This window comes from Poeciliopsis prolifica, unplaced genomic scaffold (assembly GCF_027474105.1).
Source record: "Poeciliopsis prolifica strain line A6 unplaced genomic scaffold, Auburn_PproV2 SCAFFOLD020, whole genome shotgun sequence".
Lineage (NCBI taxonomy): Eukaryota > Metazoa > Chordata > Actinopteri > Cyprinodontiformes > Poeciliidae > Poeciliopsis > Poeciliopsis prolifica.
Window position 1 is genome coordinate 370,200 of NW_026562395.1, and position 17,584 is coordinate 387,783.

The 17,584-nt window shown below is 37.1% G+C and overlaps 1 protein-coding gene across 1 annotated transcript in view; it reads right to left on the bottom strand.

Moving 5' to 3' along the window:
• nbas (NBAS subunit of NRZ tethering complex) overlaps nucleotides 1–17,584 on the bottom strand; it is a 152,822-nt gene that overhangs the window by 121,867 nt on the left and 13,371 nt on the right. Inside the window, exons 9-18 of the mRNA XM_055044449.1 lie at nucleotides 16,883–16,981; nucleotides 13,440–13,578; nucleotides 13,285–13,350; nucleotides 13,071–13,199; nucleotides 12,631–12,694; nucleotides 11,948–12,141; nucleotides 8,478–8,756; nucleotides 3,331–3,456; nucleotides 2,917–3,068; nucleotides 2,658–2,795 (exon numbers count right to left, since the gene is read on the bottom strand). Coding sequence (XP_054900424.1) covers nucleotides 2,658–2,795; nucleotides 2,917–3,068; nucleotides 3,331–3,456; nucleotides 8,478–8,756; nucleotides 11,948–12,141; nucleotides 12,631–12,694; nucleotides 13,071–13,199; nucleotides 13,285–13,350; nucleotides 13,440–13,578; nucleotides 16,883–16,981 — 1,386 coding nt within the window. The remainder of the gene's footprint in view (nucleotides 1–2,657; nucleotides 2,796–2,916; nucleotides 3,069–3,330; nucleotides 3,457–8,477; nucleotides 8,757–11,947; nucleotides 12,142–12,630; nucleotides 12,695–13,070; nucleotides 13,200–13,284; nucleotides 13,351–13,439; nucleotides 13,579–16,882; nucleotides 16,982–17,584) is intronic.

Consider the following 17,584-nt stretch of genomic DNA (forward strand, 5'->3'; position numbering starts at 1 on the left):
TGTTGCAAAATTGTGTGTATAAGTGTGTATTTCTATGAAGCACACAGCCTGCATTCAACTATTCTTGCACAGGCAGATAAACACTGCAACACTCCAACACTGCAGAAAGGAGGAAATTAGACTTCTAGCTGAAGCGTAAATCTGATCTACGAAGAACACAAACACCTTGCAGCAAAGTACATTCTTTTATCTTCACCCGTGTCCACCAATTTCTCATTTCTCCGTATATGATGTGAATGTTCAATTCTTCTGCAAACATGTTGCACAGATCCTACTAAAAGGAACAGAGTGGGCTTCATTTAATCAGAACACTCAATATCCACCAAGACTTTTAAAATGTTCACCTCTATTTTCTTACCAAAGATTACCACAATTTAGGAATAATGACATTTTATTTCACAGTTTGGACACGTGGCAGGCTCAAAAATGCACTCTGTCTGATGGTCTACAGTTTGATGCACAAGGCGCCCTGACTTACTCAAGAGCAGATGTGATCAATACCAAGCCATTTCTGTAATGGTTGGGTAGTTAAAAAGAAATTAAGAGAATTATTATGTGACTCACAGGCCTCAGCCGCAGGCCTGCCGTCAACATGGCTGGTTCCATTAGGGGCACACACACAAACACAGTTTGGGAACACATGTCAGCTCTCTGGGAGACATGACAACTCAAAGACAGATAAGAGAGAAAAATATCCATGTTTTAAGAAGTAAATTCACTAATGACTCTCAATGCAATGGCCTATTTCATGGCTATAAATGATAGATTTTTTTTTTTACACCCTCCTAAAACCCTGCGCTCATCTTCCATCTTTTATTTATCGACACAACTATAAGTCTGCATTAAAGCTCTGGTTTATTACATATACGATGAGTCACACAGATAATCACACAAGCAAAATGATGACACATTACAGCAAATGAATGGCAGGCATTACAAAGCTCCCAATTACAAAGTTTGTGCTTGTTTTCATTCAAATTCACACTGCAGGCTCAACAGCTATTGTAAGAACGTGGTGTAAAAAGAACAAAGCAGTGCAGAATCCAGCAACTTTCAGATCAAAACCAGCAGGAACTATGCAAACAGTGTAGATTTGCATTTAGAAAGTGTAATATCCCTGCATGCTTATGATTATTTCCCTCCATTAATGTACATTCATTTAAACAGGTGTGTGTAATGTGCATGAAATCGCATTAGGAATGTTTTTGGGATACATGAGCACGCACATTTGCATGTGCGTATGAGGGGTGATTAGTGATCACTAAAGGGTTTTTCATTAGTCTTTCCCTGGGCACTCGACAACAAAGGCATAAATTACCTCCAACCGATTACCCACTAATCTGTGCCAATGGTTTTCCTCTGTCTTTTCCCCCTTCATCCTCATTAGCATGGCTGCCTTTATGATCCTCTCTCTTCTGTGCCACCTAATCAAACTATCAGTTAAATTTGGCAGCCCTCTCTAATATCCACTCCTGTTTTTTCTGTCTATAAACATAATGTGTTAGCCACAGAGTTTCCTGTCTGGCATAGAGTGGATACTAAAAAAATAAAGCAATATTTTGATACACAAGATAACAACTTGCCAAATGAGCCATCTCCCACTGGGGAGGGTCAGGTTTCCCTTGGTGGGATTTTTTTCACCCACTCAACAAATGGTTCTCTCAAGTTTTCTAGATGAATAAATAGATTAAACCTACTGGTTAGTAAAAAGAAAAAAAAAAGAGGAAAAACATACCAACACATAATTACATAAATATTAAATTAAGTAAGCCTAAAAGACACCAAGCCAGGGCTTTGATTGCCAACTCAGCTTGAGTCCAGCAGCCAAAGAGATCCTCTCTTACATTCGAAGACCTACAGGATGTCTGTCTGGCTTGAACTAAATAAGAATTACGCAGAGCAAAATTAACTTTGTAGTGTTTTGTTTTTTAACCACATTTTCTAAAGTCCGCCATACATATTCTTTCCTGCTGGTTTTTGGAGAAAAGTTATAGCTCAAATGGAACCATCAAGAAAACTTTTCTACTGAATGATAACATTTAAAAACTCTTTGTCTCCAAATTCTCAAGAGATACATCATCTCTCTATTGAGGCCCTCATTTTTATATTAAAATGACCCACTATATTGTGTAGAACTGCATAGGACAAATTATTTTTCTGACTTATACACTAATGGATAGATGGAAGGAGGTACTGATAGCCAGATTGGATGGTCAGAGAGATGGATACATGTTATTGCAGAATGGATTGCAGAGTAAAGGTTGGAAATAAATACTTTTCAAAAATTATACTCCATACTTTTCCAGCCAAGGAAAATACAATAGCACATGAACTCTGAAGTTGGATGTCAGAGATCCTTAACACAACCATAGTTTTGTTTGATCTCAAAACTATCAGAAAGAAGGTTGAGCCCAAGGCACAGAAGACAAAAAGGTAGAGAATGACTCCAGAGGGAAAGTGATAAGAACAGCTGATTACAGGAGATAAAGTGCAAGGAAAAATTCTCCATGAGTGATTAAACTGACAAAAATTGGGTTAAATTCCTGTTAAACCCAGTCACCATTCATTAGTTTTCAATGAAATGGTTAAACTGGTGTTAGACTGGTATATAAAATTGTAGAGTTAAAAGTCAAAAATTGGTAGTAAAACCTGCATACCTGCTGAAATCAACCTTGGCTAGCAGCTCCTGTCTTTTCTTTTTCTCCTTATCCTTCTTCATCTCCAGTTCCTCATCATCAGACAAGAGGTCTTCATATGGGAGATCATCAAGATCCACATCACCAGGCATGATAAACCTGAGAAATGAAAAAAAAAAAAACAACATGCAGAATAAGCTCCTCGTCAGCAGGGGCAACACAGGTAAAAGTCACTTGTGCCCCTAAGATAGATGTTTGTGTTCAGAATGAAGTATCCCACCTGCCACCATCTTCATTTAGCCCAATGGCTACCAGGGCCTCGAGGTCAGTTCCCTTCAGCCCGTACTGAAGTAGCTCTTTAGCAGCATCTACATTTTCTGGGACACGCTCCACACACTCATGCAATACCCAGGAGCGCTTGCGGATTTTGCTCTAGGAGAGTTCAGGGGAATAAAATACGGAGAACTGAGACAAGAAGAAATTATGTGATAAAGTGAGATGCAGAGTTAGAAAAGTAAAAGCAAAAAAGGTGACCTTAAATAAGGTTACATGTTCTATTTTTTTTTCTCTTGAGCTTCAGCTTGTGATTTTCCCACTCTGCTCTTCTCACAAATTAAGCTAATTATACAGTGATAAACAGCTAAATGCTTGCTATAAATAATCAGTTTTTTCTTGTACTTCCCTCAATTCTTACCAGATAATCTTGAATTGAGGCGATACTGACATGGCTCTTCCTCCACTGTCTCTGGTAGACTAGATCAGAGTCCAGGTTGTATGCCTGAGCGAGTGACAGAGCTTCTCCATACTCCTCATTGTCAATCTGTGAACAAAGCAAAAGCATTTGCACAATCAACAACAGCCTTTTTTTTGTATAATGAAACAGTGAAAGGTGAATTTTGATTGAGACTTAAAGCAAACAAAAAATAATAATAAAAAAAACATCTGATATAATTTATGCACTTTTTTTATTCAATCTTCTCTTCAAGGGTACAGCACTGATTCAAATTTTATTCACAAGGACGTTCAGGTGAATATAAAATATCGACTATAATGAATTGATTCATTGAAATGAGACTGCACAAAACAAAAACAAAAACATCATTACTAATATGTTACAATTTATGCGTTTAATTAATCATGTGACCTTATTTATTTTGCTCCTTGAAACTTTGAATAAAACTTAAAATTGTTTCTGTAAAGTATGGTTTCAATATCGTCTTGGAAAATAAAATTTTTGCTGATTTACTGGGAAGAATGATAACAAAGATAACGAAGGTTTCTGGTGTTATACTTATGGAACTGATAATGGAGTTTTCAGTGAAGATGTTTATTCTTCTCTTTCCAACCGAAACTTCTCTGAACCAGGTTTAATTAGGGTCAAAGGTACCAATTAACCAGAGATGGGAGAAACTGAGAGAAACTCCCAACAGGAGAGAGATGGGTGGAAGGCACTGTGTACGTGACTGATAAGACATAAAAGAATTGTATGTGTTAAGTTTCACTTCTTCTTCTTTCTTCTTCTCTCTTGCTTTTCTTTTCTCCCACGCTGATATTTACTCAGATTTTTTTAAATGAAATATCTAAAGCCAAATGTGCATTTTTCTGATTGATTCAGTGTTTCGCTCTCTCCCAAAATGAAAAAGATGTTTTCTATCCACTATGAATGGTGTAACAAGACTAAACTTTGCTTTGCCCTTAACAGCGCCAGATTCAATATTACAGAGAAACGCAAAAAGCCCAGGGTTTTGACTAAATGTGACTGCAAGCAGTGTGTCCCTGAGCGGGAAGATTTACACATTCACATTTCAGCCTCAGAATCAATGTGTAACGTGCCAATGCTGAAGATAAGGAGACAGCCCCATGTTGAAATGACATTGTGACCAAGAGACAATCTGAAATGTCAGGAGGAATCAGCAGCAAAATATTCTGACCTTAAAAAAAGCATAAGATGTATAAAACCACAACAAATCCAAATTTAGAGGTCAAAACCACTGTTTACTCAATAGAAGCATAAAATGAAAAACATATGACTTCTTTTTAGAAATAGAAATTTCACCCACAGAAAACGCTTAAACTGTTGTGCACGGTTCCAGTTGGTTAGGTCTCCAAAGAATTTTTCTCTGACCACATTTCTCCTTATTTCCTCCTCTCACTGATTTGACAAATTGCCATGTAAATTTTGAACTCACATTTAAGCTGCAGACTTTGCTGGCGCTACTTTAGTCTTGGTGTTAGAAATTGATGCCTGTGTTCTGAGTCTTGACAACTCTCTTGGGTACATTTTATTTTACTCTTTCCCATACACATTTCTTGACTTCGGATAAGAAATTAAAACTAAGCTAGTAAATCTGCCTCGTTATTACAAAAAATGGCTGTTTTTATTTAACGTTTCCATTTTGTTTCCATTTTTACATTTATATTTTTGAGCTTGCATGCAATGTCATTGTTTCTGCTGTTGTGGTTGTTGTTGAGGAGTTTTAACTTATCAATGCCGAGCAATATGATTTAATCCAACAACAAAAGTAATGACACTACATTTTATGTAGGCCCACTCAGTGTGTGTCTAAGTAACCTGCCAAGCAAACTGGTCGACAGACACACTGAGGATTCCTCTCCCTTAGTGTGTAGGAGTTAAAAAGCAACACATTAGCCAGAGCGTGGATCCTGGAGGCCAGAAAGAACCCCACACAGTTAAACCTCATGTAGGAGGAACATCAAAAAACACTTCCTCTTCTCTCTAGGTTCATCTAATGAAACTGTTTGCAGTCTTGCCAGTGTGCCACTAAAGCATCCAGGGTTTTACCGCCAAGTGCATCATCAAACGCTTAAACATGTGAAGAGGCTGGCTTAAGGAAATAACCCACTTGACCACAGCCCACTCACTCTAGTTAGTGTCACTGCATAATCTCAGCAAAATGAATCTGAGAGGATCCCTGTTGTTCTTATAATTATAAGAATGTGTGTGTCAGGTTAGTGCAAATCCAGAACCACCAATAAGATTTTTGTAAACTATTAATAAATCCCATGCGTTTAAAATGAAAATTTTAAACACATTTAACACGTAAAATATCTTAATTTGTTCATTTATTCATTTTATATTACAACTGTCCAGAGAGTGCAAGTGTATTCTTAAACCAAAGTTCAAAGTGAAAAAAAAAAAGTAAGTCTCGTCTCATCATTCATTTCGTCTCAGAGTCCTGAGATTGGGGGCAGATGAAATTCAGATTTTTTTTATCTTAGTTACAAGCAGAACAGAAATAAGATCTGGTCAAGAAAAAAACTGCACAACTCTAAACTAAATAATTAAGGCCTTAAATGCAAAACTCCATACAGCTATTGAGACGCTTGTTAAATTGAATATGTACACAACGAACAAAAGAAAGGACAAAAAAAGAAATCATGGCAGACGTGCAGCATCAGCTATCGGGGAATTGCAGTCGGTACCTAGTGTAACAAAGAGATAATAATGATGTATTACTTTGTAACTCTCACAGTTAGGATTGATGGTGATGACTGATGGCATCTAATGATGATGACAATGATGAAGAAGGCAGCAGATGATGGGTCATAAAAATGACTGATGAACCGTGCTCCAACTCGGGACTGGATAGGGAAGATACCACTCTCACTGCGCCCCAAGATAAAGCTTGTTGTTGTCTTTTGCTGCAATTTGTAGCAAGCAGCACCAACAGTCATATTTCTATAAAGCAATTAGCATTTCAGAAACACCCCCCGGGACTGAAAAATAGCCTTAAAACAGACTGAGTGTCTTGCTTGGCTTTTCATTTTCTCCTCAATAGTGTTCTGGAGCCGATCCAACAAACATTAGTTCTTCTCTGTGCTAAAAGAGATTTATTCAGTCTGAAACAGATTCTGCTGAAGCCCCAATTACAATTCAGTCGATGACCAAACAAATGGTAGTGACTTCCTTCAATTGCTGCTAAATGAAGTGCCATAAAGAAATGAAGAGTTTCACAGTGAGTATGGTGTCCTCTCTGAAACCAAACTGCTCAGTGAAATTGATTACTGACATTACAGCGAGGTGCACATTACTCCTGTATTAGTTTTAAAATGATAAAGGCAGTGCATGAGGTTTATGTAATGAGAATTGAACTATCTTTGAAATATTACTTAACCAACATCCATTTTTTCTTCAAAATGAATTTGTAACTAAGAGGGAGGCAAAAGAGCACATCAGTGGAAGAGTTGTTTGGACAACTGAGCTAAATGAGCTTTCAAGTTCAAACATGAAGACATTCCAGCATCAACACTGACGACACCTTTTTGCTAAATAAACTCTGAGCATGTAGTTATGAATGATCTTTTAGACACCAAAGACACAAAGAACCTTCCCCAATTGTAAACAGCAATCAAAAATTTTGCAGTGTACTATGAAACCAAAAATCTATTGTGTTTGCAAAATAATTTATAAGCATGTTTTGGAATCTGGAGGTGATCGCCAGTTCATTAAACGTAAATGTAATTGTTCTTTGGAAAAACACCATAACATGCTGATGATCTCAGTTAAAAATCAGCCACCTAAGTGCAGCTATTCATAGTGCTTGAAGCTTTTGTCATGTCACAATCCAAACCAACATATTTTATCTCAGAGACCAATAGAGAGTGGAAAAAGAGTGAAGTGGAAGAAAGAGACAAAACAGTTTTCCTTTTTTTCCTCTTGAAATAAAAATGTATGTGAATTCCACCCAATCTGAATTCTGTCGCTCTAAAATAACCAACCAACTCCCTTCAGAAATGATATTACTAGTACAAGTTCCTGTAAAGCTTTACTCAAAAAAGGCACTGAAACCAGAAGTTCACCACAATCCAATTTCCTACAGTTAGCCTCAAAGTCACAATAATAATCATTTGAATCATTACCGTCAACATTGTCCTCTTCAGAAACTCTAACCATAACAGCAGTAATTTGTTATATGTATAAAATTCTCATCTGCGATGTTTAAAGACCTGTGTAAAATATGCAGATGTCAGAGATCACTACAATAATCATTACACAACTATCTTGTTTGAGACACTCCCACGTCTGCCAGTTTGGCAGACATTCACACAAACACTGGAACATAAGTATGCACTTTTAAATAATATTTAGCATAGATAAAAATTTTATTCAAATTTACAACATATTGTTAAATTATTTATCGTAGTAAATTTAGAGATAATGATAAATTCAAAATCCAAAATGCAAACTTTTTTGGTTCCGTACAGGACTTTGGGGACCTACAAGGGATGTTCTAAAAAAACCCTAATGACTCTTTCCTTTCAGGTAGAGCTCCATCAAATGCAACTGGGCCAGAGAAATGCCTGCAGGTTTTTAGCACAACCCCTGCAAAGGAGCTTTGAATGTTGTTTGTCGTGAATATTTATACAGAAACTTGAGCAAAGAAAGGTGGAAATTAAACTCTGCTTTCATTTGAATCAACACATGTATGGTTCCAACTAAAAATATTGCTTTTTCCCCTTTTCCCTTTCTCAGCTGCTAATATTTCTTTTTGCACAAGGAAATTACTTTTATGTTTGGTAATCTGCTTGCATTTAGCAAAAGATCAAAACAAGCCACCCGGCTCAAAAATATTATGCACCTGCTGGATTTTTCTGTGCCACAAAGGTTCATGAAGAAAACAAGAAGTTACCTTCATCTAACTTTATTAAATGCAACTCTCTAACAAATCCTGGCATAACTGTGGGATAGTTTGAGCATTTATCTACAGTTTGTAATAAAGCTGTACATTAAAATATAGAACACAGGGAGAGATTAAAGCTTACAAATATATCACCCTTATTAAAGTGCAGTGTGGTATAATGATGCTTAATTCCTCCTACCTTCCTCTGATACAGCTCCTCTGGGGTGGTGGACCTCAAACTGACCAGGCGGTAGTTCTTAGCAACTGTTCTGGGTCGTTTGCGTGGCGGCGCGAAACGTTCCATCTCCGTCACGTAATACAAGCCCTGCTTGACGTAGCCAAAGTAGCGGGCTTTTGCTGAGGACTCTTCATCCGAATCAGAGTCTCCACCATCATCTCCTTCCTCGTCCTCAATGGTTGCGCCGCTGCTGAGATTGCTTTCAAAGCGTGTACGCTTCTGAGCAAGTCTCACCTCGCACTAATGAGCATGACAGAAAGATAAAATGTTCACTAGGTGGAAGCACAGAACATAAAAACAATATAGGAGATGATGCTCCTTAAAATCCAGGTTAGTACCTCTTTTGGTTTAACCATAGAAGACATTTACAGTGACTTAAGATAGGAATATGCAGTGACTCAACGTTAAATATGCAAACACTTTATTTTCCAATAATCATGCCACAAATGAGTGAAAAAAAATGTGAGTGGAAGAACCTAATAGTTCAGTAGACAGAAGCAGTAAATTTTGAGTACTTTGGGTACCATAGTGAACCTTGTATCGCCTCAGCTGTTACTCAATGGCACTTTTATGACACTAAAAGACCATTAGCTGGAAGTGATATTTTTAAGGCCAAACAACATGTTGAGAAAAGCCAACTTTACACAGAGTTAAAGGCTCATTTGTGCTCAGTGTGCAGAGACATAAACCTATCCCATCTTCTGCAACTGTGAGTATTTTAGTTAGTAAGTCGGGGAGTGGAACTTCTCTCTATCCACATTCCACCATGTATTTAATGATCACACAAACAACCTTCATCTACTGCAATTGTGCTTCTTTTTATGTCTCATTCTGAGAATGTACATTATCAAGATTGTCTCCACCGCCCATGTCTGCTATAATCTGAAACTTTCCTCTGAAATTGAAATCTAACTCAGAACTTATCTCTAATAGCTATGTTGCATAAAAACCGAGGTAAATGAATACCTGCACTGAAAAGGCTTGAGAACAATGCAAGTAAATAGATCCACGGTAGAAACAGGTGGCCATATTATATGTGTTATGGACTGGCATCTGAATTTGATTTGCCGTATATCAAGACATCACTTTTCTGAAAATATTTATTGTGTTCTTAAGTGGTTTATGGTAACTTTCTTTTTTTTGTTGTTATTTAAGAAGCCTTGCTTATGAAACCATTTTTTTTATTATCATAAATGTATTTTAAATATTGCAAGATGTTACTGTTTAATTTATGTGAACTCCAATCATTAAGGTTTACAGATTTTAAACAAGATATTATTTCACCTTTTCATAGACTATTTTGTGTCAGTGTTTTACAAAAGAAGAGAATGCTTCAGTTTCAAAAGAAATCTGTACTGCAACAAAAATGGGAAAAAAAATAATATTTTCCAGATGCACTGTATGATTGTCTACGACTGTAATTTAAAATTTTCTTATTTTAGCTAGATTTGTTAGTTTTCCACAGTTAGGTTCATAGACTCAGGAGGATAAGTAACACAGATACAGTGCGTCTCTCCTAACATGGTTGTTCAATGGATAAGAAATCCATCTGTTGTTAGCAAAAACAAATGAATAACCACAGTTCTTTCATAGGAGGAAGGTTTAACTGTTTCCTAATCCCAATGACTATACCCAGCATCAACCAAACATTATTACTGCAAAAAATATGACTTAAGAGGTGAAATCACAAGGGGATTCCAAGCAATTCTCTATAACGACCTTCTGATAAGGCATATGAACATTTATGTGCAAAAATTAAATGACAGATGATAAATGATACAAGAACAATAGTGTGGCACTAATGTAGCTGTGTTATTGGAAAACACACTAAATTTGTGTCCATTCAACAAGCAGTCTTCACAAAAACAGCATCAAGGACAAACTGATGAATATAAATTTAAATACAAAACATTTTCTTTTGCTGGTTTTATTCTATTTTTTTCTTAATTACCTCAGAATGGGGTTGTGCATTTTAGAGTCCCCACTGCCTTTGTTATGATGTCCTACTGGGCTGTAGCTTAAAATTTAAAATGCTTTAGGACTTAAAAACAGTGGTGATTTAAGCATCATCATTGCAGTTTCTAATTATTCCACACTTTTGGATGAATGCACATAATATACAAGCAGACTTCAAATGAAGATGCATGTCTAGTCCAGCACAGATGATGCTGGGGAAAAACAAATGAATAAAAACAACTAAACTTAACTTTACCCATCCTTCTCCTCTCTGATGCTAAAACAGGCTGATGACACATTTCCTCAGGGTTGCCAGCTAAAAATGTTTCTGTGAGATCAGACAACTTTGAGACTTTATTGTCCCCACAGGAAAATTATTTCTTTGCAAACCAGCTCCACAGAAAACAAAAGCTCAGCAGTGGAATTAAACATTTGGGGAACATGTTTCCCCCAAAATATTAATTAGTCAGAAGAACTGACACCTTATTGTCCTTGTGACCTGACCACAAGGAAATTATATTTTTATTAAGGGAATTATTTTTAGAAATAGTTTGTGTTTGGACTCAACAAGCAGTTTAGAAACAATCCAAATTCCCAAAAGGTTGGAAAATTGTTTACGGTAAACTTTTAACTAAAAGTGAATTCAAATCTCATAAACAGTTTGTCTACAATGTAGAAATGTAGAAGACATATAAAATATTTAAATTAAGGCATTTGAATTTTTTTTTCAAAAATAGACTACTCAACTACTATGCCCTCAATTGCATTAAGCATTCTTGGTTCTGGTGCGTCTCATCTTCCATAAACAATAGCGCATGGATTATTTATGGGCTTTAGGTTTTGGGAGTTTTCAAGGCTGCAGCTGTCCCTTATGTTTGTGCACCTTCTTTTATCCACACTTTTTCCTTCCACTCAACTTCATTATTATGCTTACGTTAACACCCAGTTTCAGGCAAGACCTTTAGTTGCTTAGCAGACAGTCATAAGACTCCCATCTGAGAATAGCTAAAACCTTTCAGTACTTGAGACCTCTTCAAAAAACACCTGCCTGTTCAAGATACCAAATGTATAAGAATGTGCATTAATACACAAAGTGGAAGTGGTCTAAGCACTACTGCAGAAGATACAGTCTACCTTATTTCCACTTTTGGGGTAACAGCTAATTAGCACTAAGGAACAAAAATAGCACTCCTGGTTTGCTCCAAGTAGCCAATAGCTGAATTATTTTATTCCTCCTGACTGCTCGCTATAAGATATTTGCACTGCAACACATTTTTATGAGATTTTTACTGTTTAATTTATATTTGACACAACATCCTAATTTGGGGTTATATTAACAAAAGTGAAGAATTGCTCAATTCTCCACAAAGCATGTTTTAAAGAACTAAAGGATGAAAGCTGTGATCTACAGCTAATCTTAATGGATGTTCGCTCTGGTTCAACAATCTGCACACATCCCTCAATGTGACATTTACCTCCAGGCTTAGGAAGCCCCCGTCATGCGCAGCAGTGACTCTGGGTGAAGGCTCGAACCATTCGCAAGATTTCCCCAGAAGGTTGCGTAACGTTCTGACGGATGATACGGTGACCGACCCAGAGCAACGAGCCAGAATCAACACGTTGTCACTCCACCAACTCACATCCACCAGTGGGTAGAACTGCTCCTTATCTGGGACAAGTGCAGTGACACATAAAGGTCAGTCAGAGCAGATTTTTTTTTTCTCTTCTCATCCTCACTTAACATGTTTGCGGTATTTATTGCCTGATAATCCCCTTATCCAAAGAGTAACTTTTTAGTAACTTGTCTCCCTCTCTTCCAGACATGTTTATTTGCAGCGCCATGAGACATCACTTGTCATGAGGATATACGCCTAGATTACTGCTTACACAAAATGTGATAGCTGTCACCACAAGTGGCCTGAAACTGTCAAAATAAGATTATAGCCAAATACACAAACACCAAAATATACACACAAAATGGCCTGGTTACCAAAGGGAGAAAATATTTGCTAGCCCCACCATGCACCATGAGCTTTGTGTTTGTGAAAACTGTGTAATTCAATAAATCAACAACGTCAAAGATCATTAAATTGTGTCCAAAATGTGCTGTCATATCAGCAACAAAGTACTCTCTTTTCGCTGCTGCAGGCCAAAATACCTTTTATTTTCTTCCTTCTTTCCAGTGATGTCTTCCACTCCGGGTTGATCTCCTCAAATCCTGGCTGCAGGGCGGACCGGAAAGATGGAGGCACCAAAGCAGGGAGGGAAAAAAAAAGAAAGAGCGGGAAAGGGGATGGGGAAAGAAATTAATCTGCTAACCCTGTTTACACTTGCAGCACACATGAGCTTTACCGGCGGCGGAGCTGAACGTAGACGCTGAATAAATCAGCAAAACATTTGGCGAATTTAAGTTCCTCACATTATGTGGGATGGAAGCAAATACAAACACTCAAAATCCTTCTCCCCACACTAAAAAAAACATGTCCAAAAGAAGATTACATTAATGCTGTCAGTGAAGAACTTAATATACAAAATATTATCATAAATACGACTGTAGTGTACATTCAGAACATAAATATGAGCAGCTTAGGGTTGTACCTGTTGGTCCTGGCTCCATGTGGTCCTCTCTTTTAGGGAGGGGATGTCCCAGACAGACAAACGCCCAGAGAAGTGGATAACAGCCAGAAGTGTCCCGTCAGGGCTCAGGCTCATGCGGAACACACCATCCTGAAGAATGAGAATGCCAACACATTCTTCTCATTAAGCTTTTTGTGTTACAATGAAGTATTCAGGCTGAAGAAGGCTTCTGTACCTTTTCATCTCCTTGCCTTGAAAAGAATCTCAGGCTGGGAATCCTGAAGAAACTTCTCCTCTGATTCTATAAATACAAACACACAGGGTGAAAATGTTTCACCTACAACATAACTAAATTGTTTGCAAGAGAACGAGGCGTTTCAGACATCTCACCGAACCAATATCGTCCTCATAACTGGTGACCTGCTTGTAGTGAGGCGAGCCAGAGAGCGCCCTCCAGGCAGTGATGCCGCTGCAGGAGGCCTTGGATGCACCATTATCCCCTGATTCACAGCCTCCTACGAGCAGCAATCTACAGAAACACACACCGTCTTCATGATTTTGCCTCTAACCTCGTCATCCTTTAATTCCAACTAAAGCCAGAGAGAATTCCCACTACTGAACTGCCATTTAGGTGCCTAGCAGATTAAGTGTTATTTATCAGAGGAAAGGTCTGGGTGGAATGACTTAAGCTCAGCACAGACAAAAATAAGACCTCATTGATTAGTGGTTCCCTTCATTTACAGTGGGATTGGCCATGAAATCCGACTTTTCAACTCAAGACTGCCCCCTGGTGTAGAAAATATAGACATTAAACATGAGCAAAATAGGGTTATTTTGTTCAAAAATTGTTTGAAATCAATCAGTTTATTTACAGAGAAATGTTCTTACAGAGCAAAAGTAGCACATTACACAAGACTACAACAACAAACTAAAGCATCCAATACAAAAGAAATTGAACAAGTTAAATGAAGTGAAACGAGGAAAAAATATGCAGTCATTAGTATGAAGGGTTGAGGAACTATGGCATTAATGATGATGAGAAGACAAGTTTATTGAGAGTGGAGGTGGACATAAAAACTGGCTGTGCCTCATGGGCCAGCACACATTGGCCTGTCCTCTACTTGACCTCTTGCACTGCGGACAAGACGATGTACTGCAATTAATTATTAATATATTACATTTATATGCATAAAAATTGTATTTTCTCTCTTCTAAAAATGTTCAACTATTATTATTTATTGTATCTCAAAATTCTGTTTTTCTTTTCACATTTTTAGTTTAATCATGTCTTTTTTACTTTTTAATATTTTTTATTACACTTTTATTTCAAAACTAGCACAACAGAACAGAAAACAAATTAGCCTTTCCTTCACCAACAGATACAATTAGATGGTTTTATGGGAACTACAAAACTTATCAGTAATTTTTCCCCTGAAAGAAAAATAGATCAAGCAACAAAAATAAAACCAAAAATCTACATTAAATTAGAAACATAAAGCACTATTTATTAAAATAATGTCAAAACAAACAAGTCCCCCGCCATAAAAAGTCAAAGTTAAAAGTACAATCAAACTGGAAAAAATGTTTGATTGTAGTTTTTTCAGTCAGATTTGAAATTATTTTCTAAAATCTAAATCCTTAATCTTTTTTTTTTTTTTTCCTTATTTGCTTTCTATTCATCCTCATTTTTTACATAGGGATCATTAAAGTTTCATCTCATCTATCAGTTGGCAAACATTTGACAGTAGCTGCCAAAATCCATTCTGCTTTCATGCCAGGTTTCACCGGCCAAAGTAAATTTGCTTTGTATGGCCTATGAGCCCTGGGGAAAAACATAAGGTCACAAATATGAGCCTGATATAATTAACCACAACCTCTGAATGAGCAGAGGAGAATTTCAAGCCAATGCAGAGAATTCCTGCAGGTACTCTATTAAAAACATGGGCTCATTCATTTTTAAATGAGTACCATGACCTCATTCAACTTAATATCTTCTGCTTGAACAGGGGATATTGATGAAAATCAATTTACTTGTAACTTGCACCATAATCTATTGAGGTTTTTTTTTTTTTTTCTGCTACATACACTGCATCTCAGGTGCACTGCTTTCTCCTATACAGAGACAGAATAAGTCTCTTCTTCTGTGTGTAGAAAACGTGTTTGAAGTGGCAGCCGAGCAGATCAGAACCTTTTCACATTCTATCAAACTACATTTTATTAACTCATTTTATTAGGATTTAATGTAACAGGCACATAACATATACATGCAAATTCTAGTTTATTTTTGCCAATAAAAATTCCCCCAAAAATTTATTAATTCTTGAATCAAATCTAGTCAGTAAATTGTGTCTTCTAAGGACAGCATCCCGACAGATGATGTTGCCACCACCATGTTTAACTCTAATGATGGTGTGGTCAGGCTGATGTGTCGAGTTAGTTTTCCAACGCACATCTGATTTTACATGAAGGAAAAGTTTTATTTTGATCGCACCTATCCACAGCACTTTCTTCCACAGTACTTTGATGTATTCTCTAGATGTCCTTTGATAATCTAGAAGCAAGATTTTCTGGCCATCCTTCTCTTGCCACTCTTTCTTAAACACCAGATTTGCAAAAGACAAAAATAGTAGATGTCTTCACATAAGAAGGCCCAGAACAGGCTATATCTTCTGCACTGTAATAAAACTTGACTTCCCCCCCCCAAAAAAAGCACAGGTCCAAATTCAAGTAGAAAAGGTCTGCAGAGAGGAATATCAAGCTGACCATGCCTCCATCCAGAATTTGTACAACTCTAGACTAAGAAAAAGGGAAGCAAACTTCTCTGCAGGTCCTAGACACAAATGGCTTCATATTACTGTCAACAAAAGCTAACCACCACAGAAAAAGTTACTTTCCCCATGCTGCATTCCTGATCAAAACTATGAACACATTACAGGCTGGTCAGTTAGTTACATTTGCACAAGCACAACCTGCCTTCCTTTTTTCTTCTTCACAGAAAAATTGTATGTACATTATACATACTGGTTCTTTCATACTCATTTATTTCACCTGAAGTGTATACATTTATACTGTATGTTTGTAAGCTGTGAAATGCGAATCCAAAGTCAAATTTGTTCACAGAATCTTAGCCAATAAAGTTGATTCTGGTTCCAACATGATACATGGATGTCTGTGGCAGGAGCATGTTAAAATATGGGAAACTTAAGGGGCTTGATCACAAACCACTTCAAAGAGAAAACATAATTTAAAGAGCAGCAAGTTTGGGTTAAGCTAGGACACTAGAGATGATTTAGGTTCATTTTACACTATACCAAAACATAATTGTGTCCATCCTGCAAAGATTTTAAAATAAAGCAAAGATTTATGTAATGAAATCTGCTATGCAATTAAATCTAATTTATTTCTATCAAAGTAATGAAGATAAGATGTATTTAGCAGCAAATTTACTATGCCCGTAGATCTGAAATGATGAAAGAGCTGGAAATCGCTCAGAAACTTTCAGCTTTGGCTATTTAAGTGTTTTGTGGCATATCTCAGGATGAGAACTGATTCAAAGGATTTGTAAGGATGTCTGAATATAAATGTAGGAAAAACACTCCTGATCAAACACGGCACTAATAGAAGAAGTCTCAGAAGGTGGAGTCCTCAGGAGAAAATACATTCTCCAACAATGTCAAGGGAAGGCTATAGATATTAATTAGGCTGCCACTGATGGATTAAGAGCTTAATGCTGGCAAATGTGTCCATATTTCAAAAAGCTCTTCATATCATTTATATTCAACCGGCTCTCCAAGCTCATGCAGTGCTTGAATACATGTCATTTTTTAACGTACCGGTGACCAGTGTGGTAAACGGCCGAGGTGATGCCACGAAAGTGATGTGGGGAAAAGCTGAAGGTGTGGTTCTCCTGGAAGTTTTGATTGGTTCCAACACTGAAACAGAGCAAAAACGTTCACATGACATGAAATACATAATTAAACTCAAGCACATAAAAATTTACAAACAAATTAAGTGCTTATGTGGAAGCTTGTGGTGCTGAAAAGCAGTTTTGGGCAGTTTTGGATACAACAACAAAGCAATATCCGACCCAGTTGCAATTAAAATGAGACGCAGTAATCTATATAATCTAATTAGGAACGGCAATTTAAACGAGAGTGGTACATGTGGGGTAATTTGTGTTGGGATATCTCTCTGGGGAAATTGTTCTTTGCTGTTTAAATGTAAAGAGAAAAAGGAAAATAAAATGAGCACTGAAATGCTGGCACAAAAAGTAAAACAATGAAAGAGATGCTTACCTATAATTCTAAAAAAAAAAAATCTAATAAGTCATTTAGCAACAACATCATTTGGAGAATAAATCAGCATTTCCCTCACTTTCCCTCACAGGCGGCATCAATACTGACAGAATTGAGGAGAAGGTGTTGGAGGGCTGGACATTGTCTGATCAGGATTCAGCGCACATTGCTGAGTATTACCCTGTGTTTTGGAGTGTCACAGCTCCAAGGCGTTGTGTGACAACAACAGTAAAACAGGGA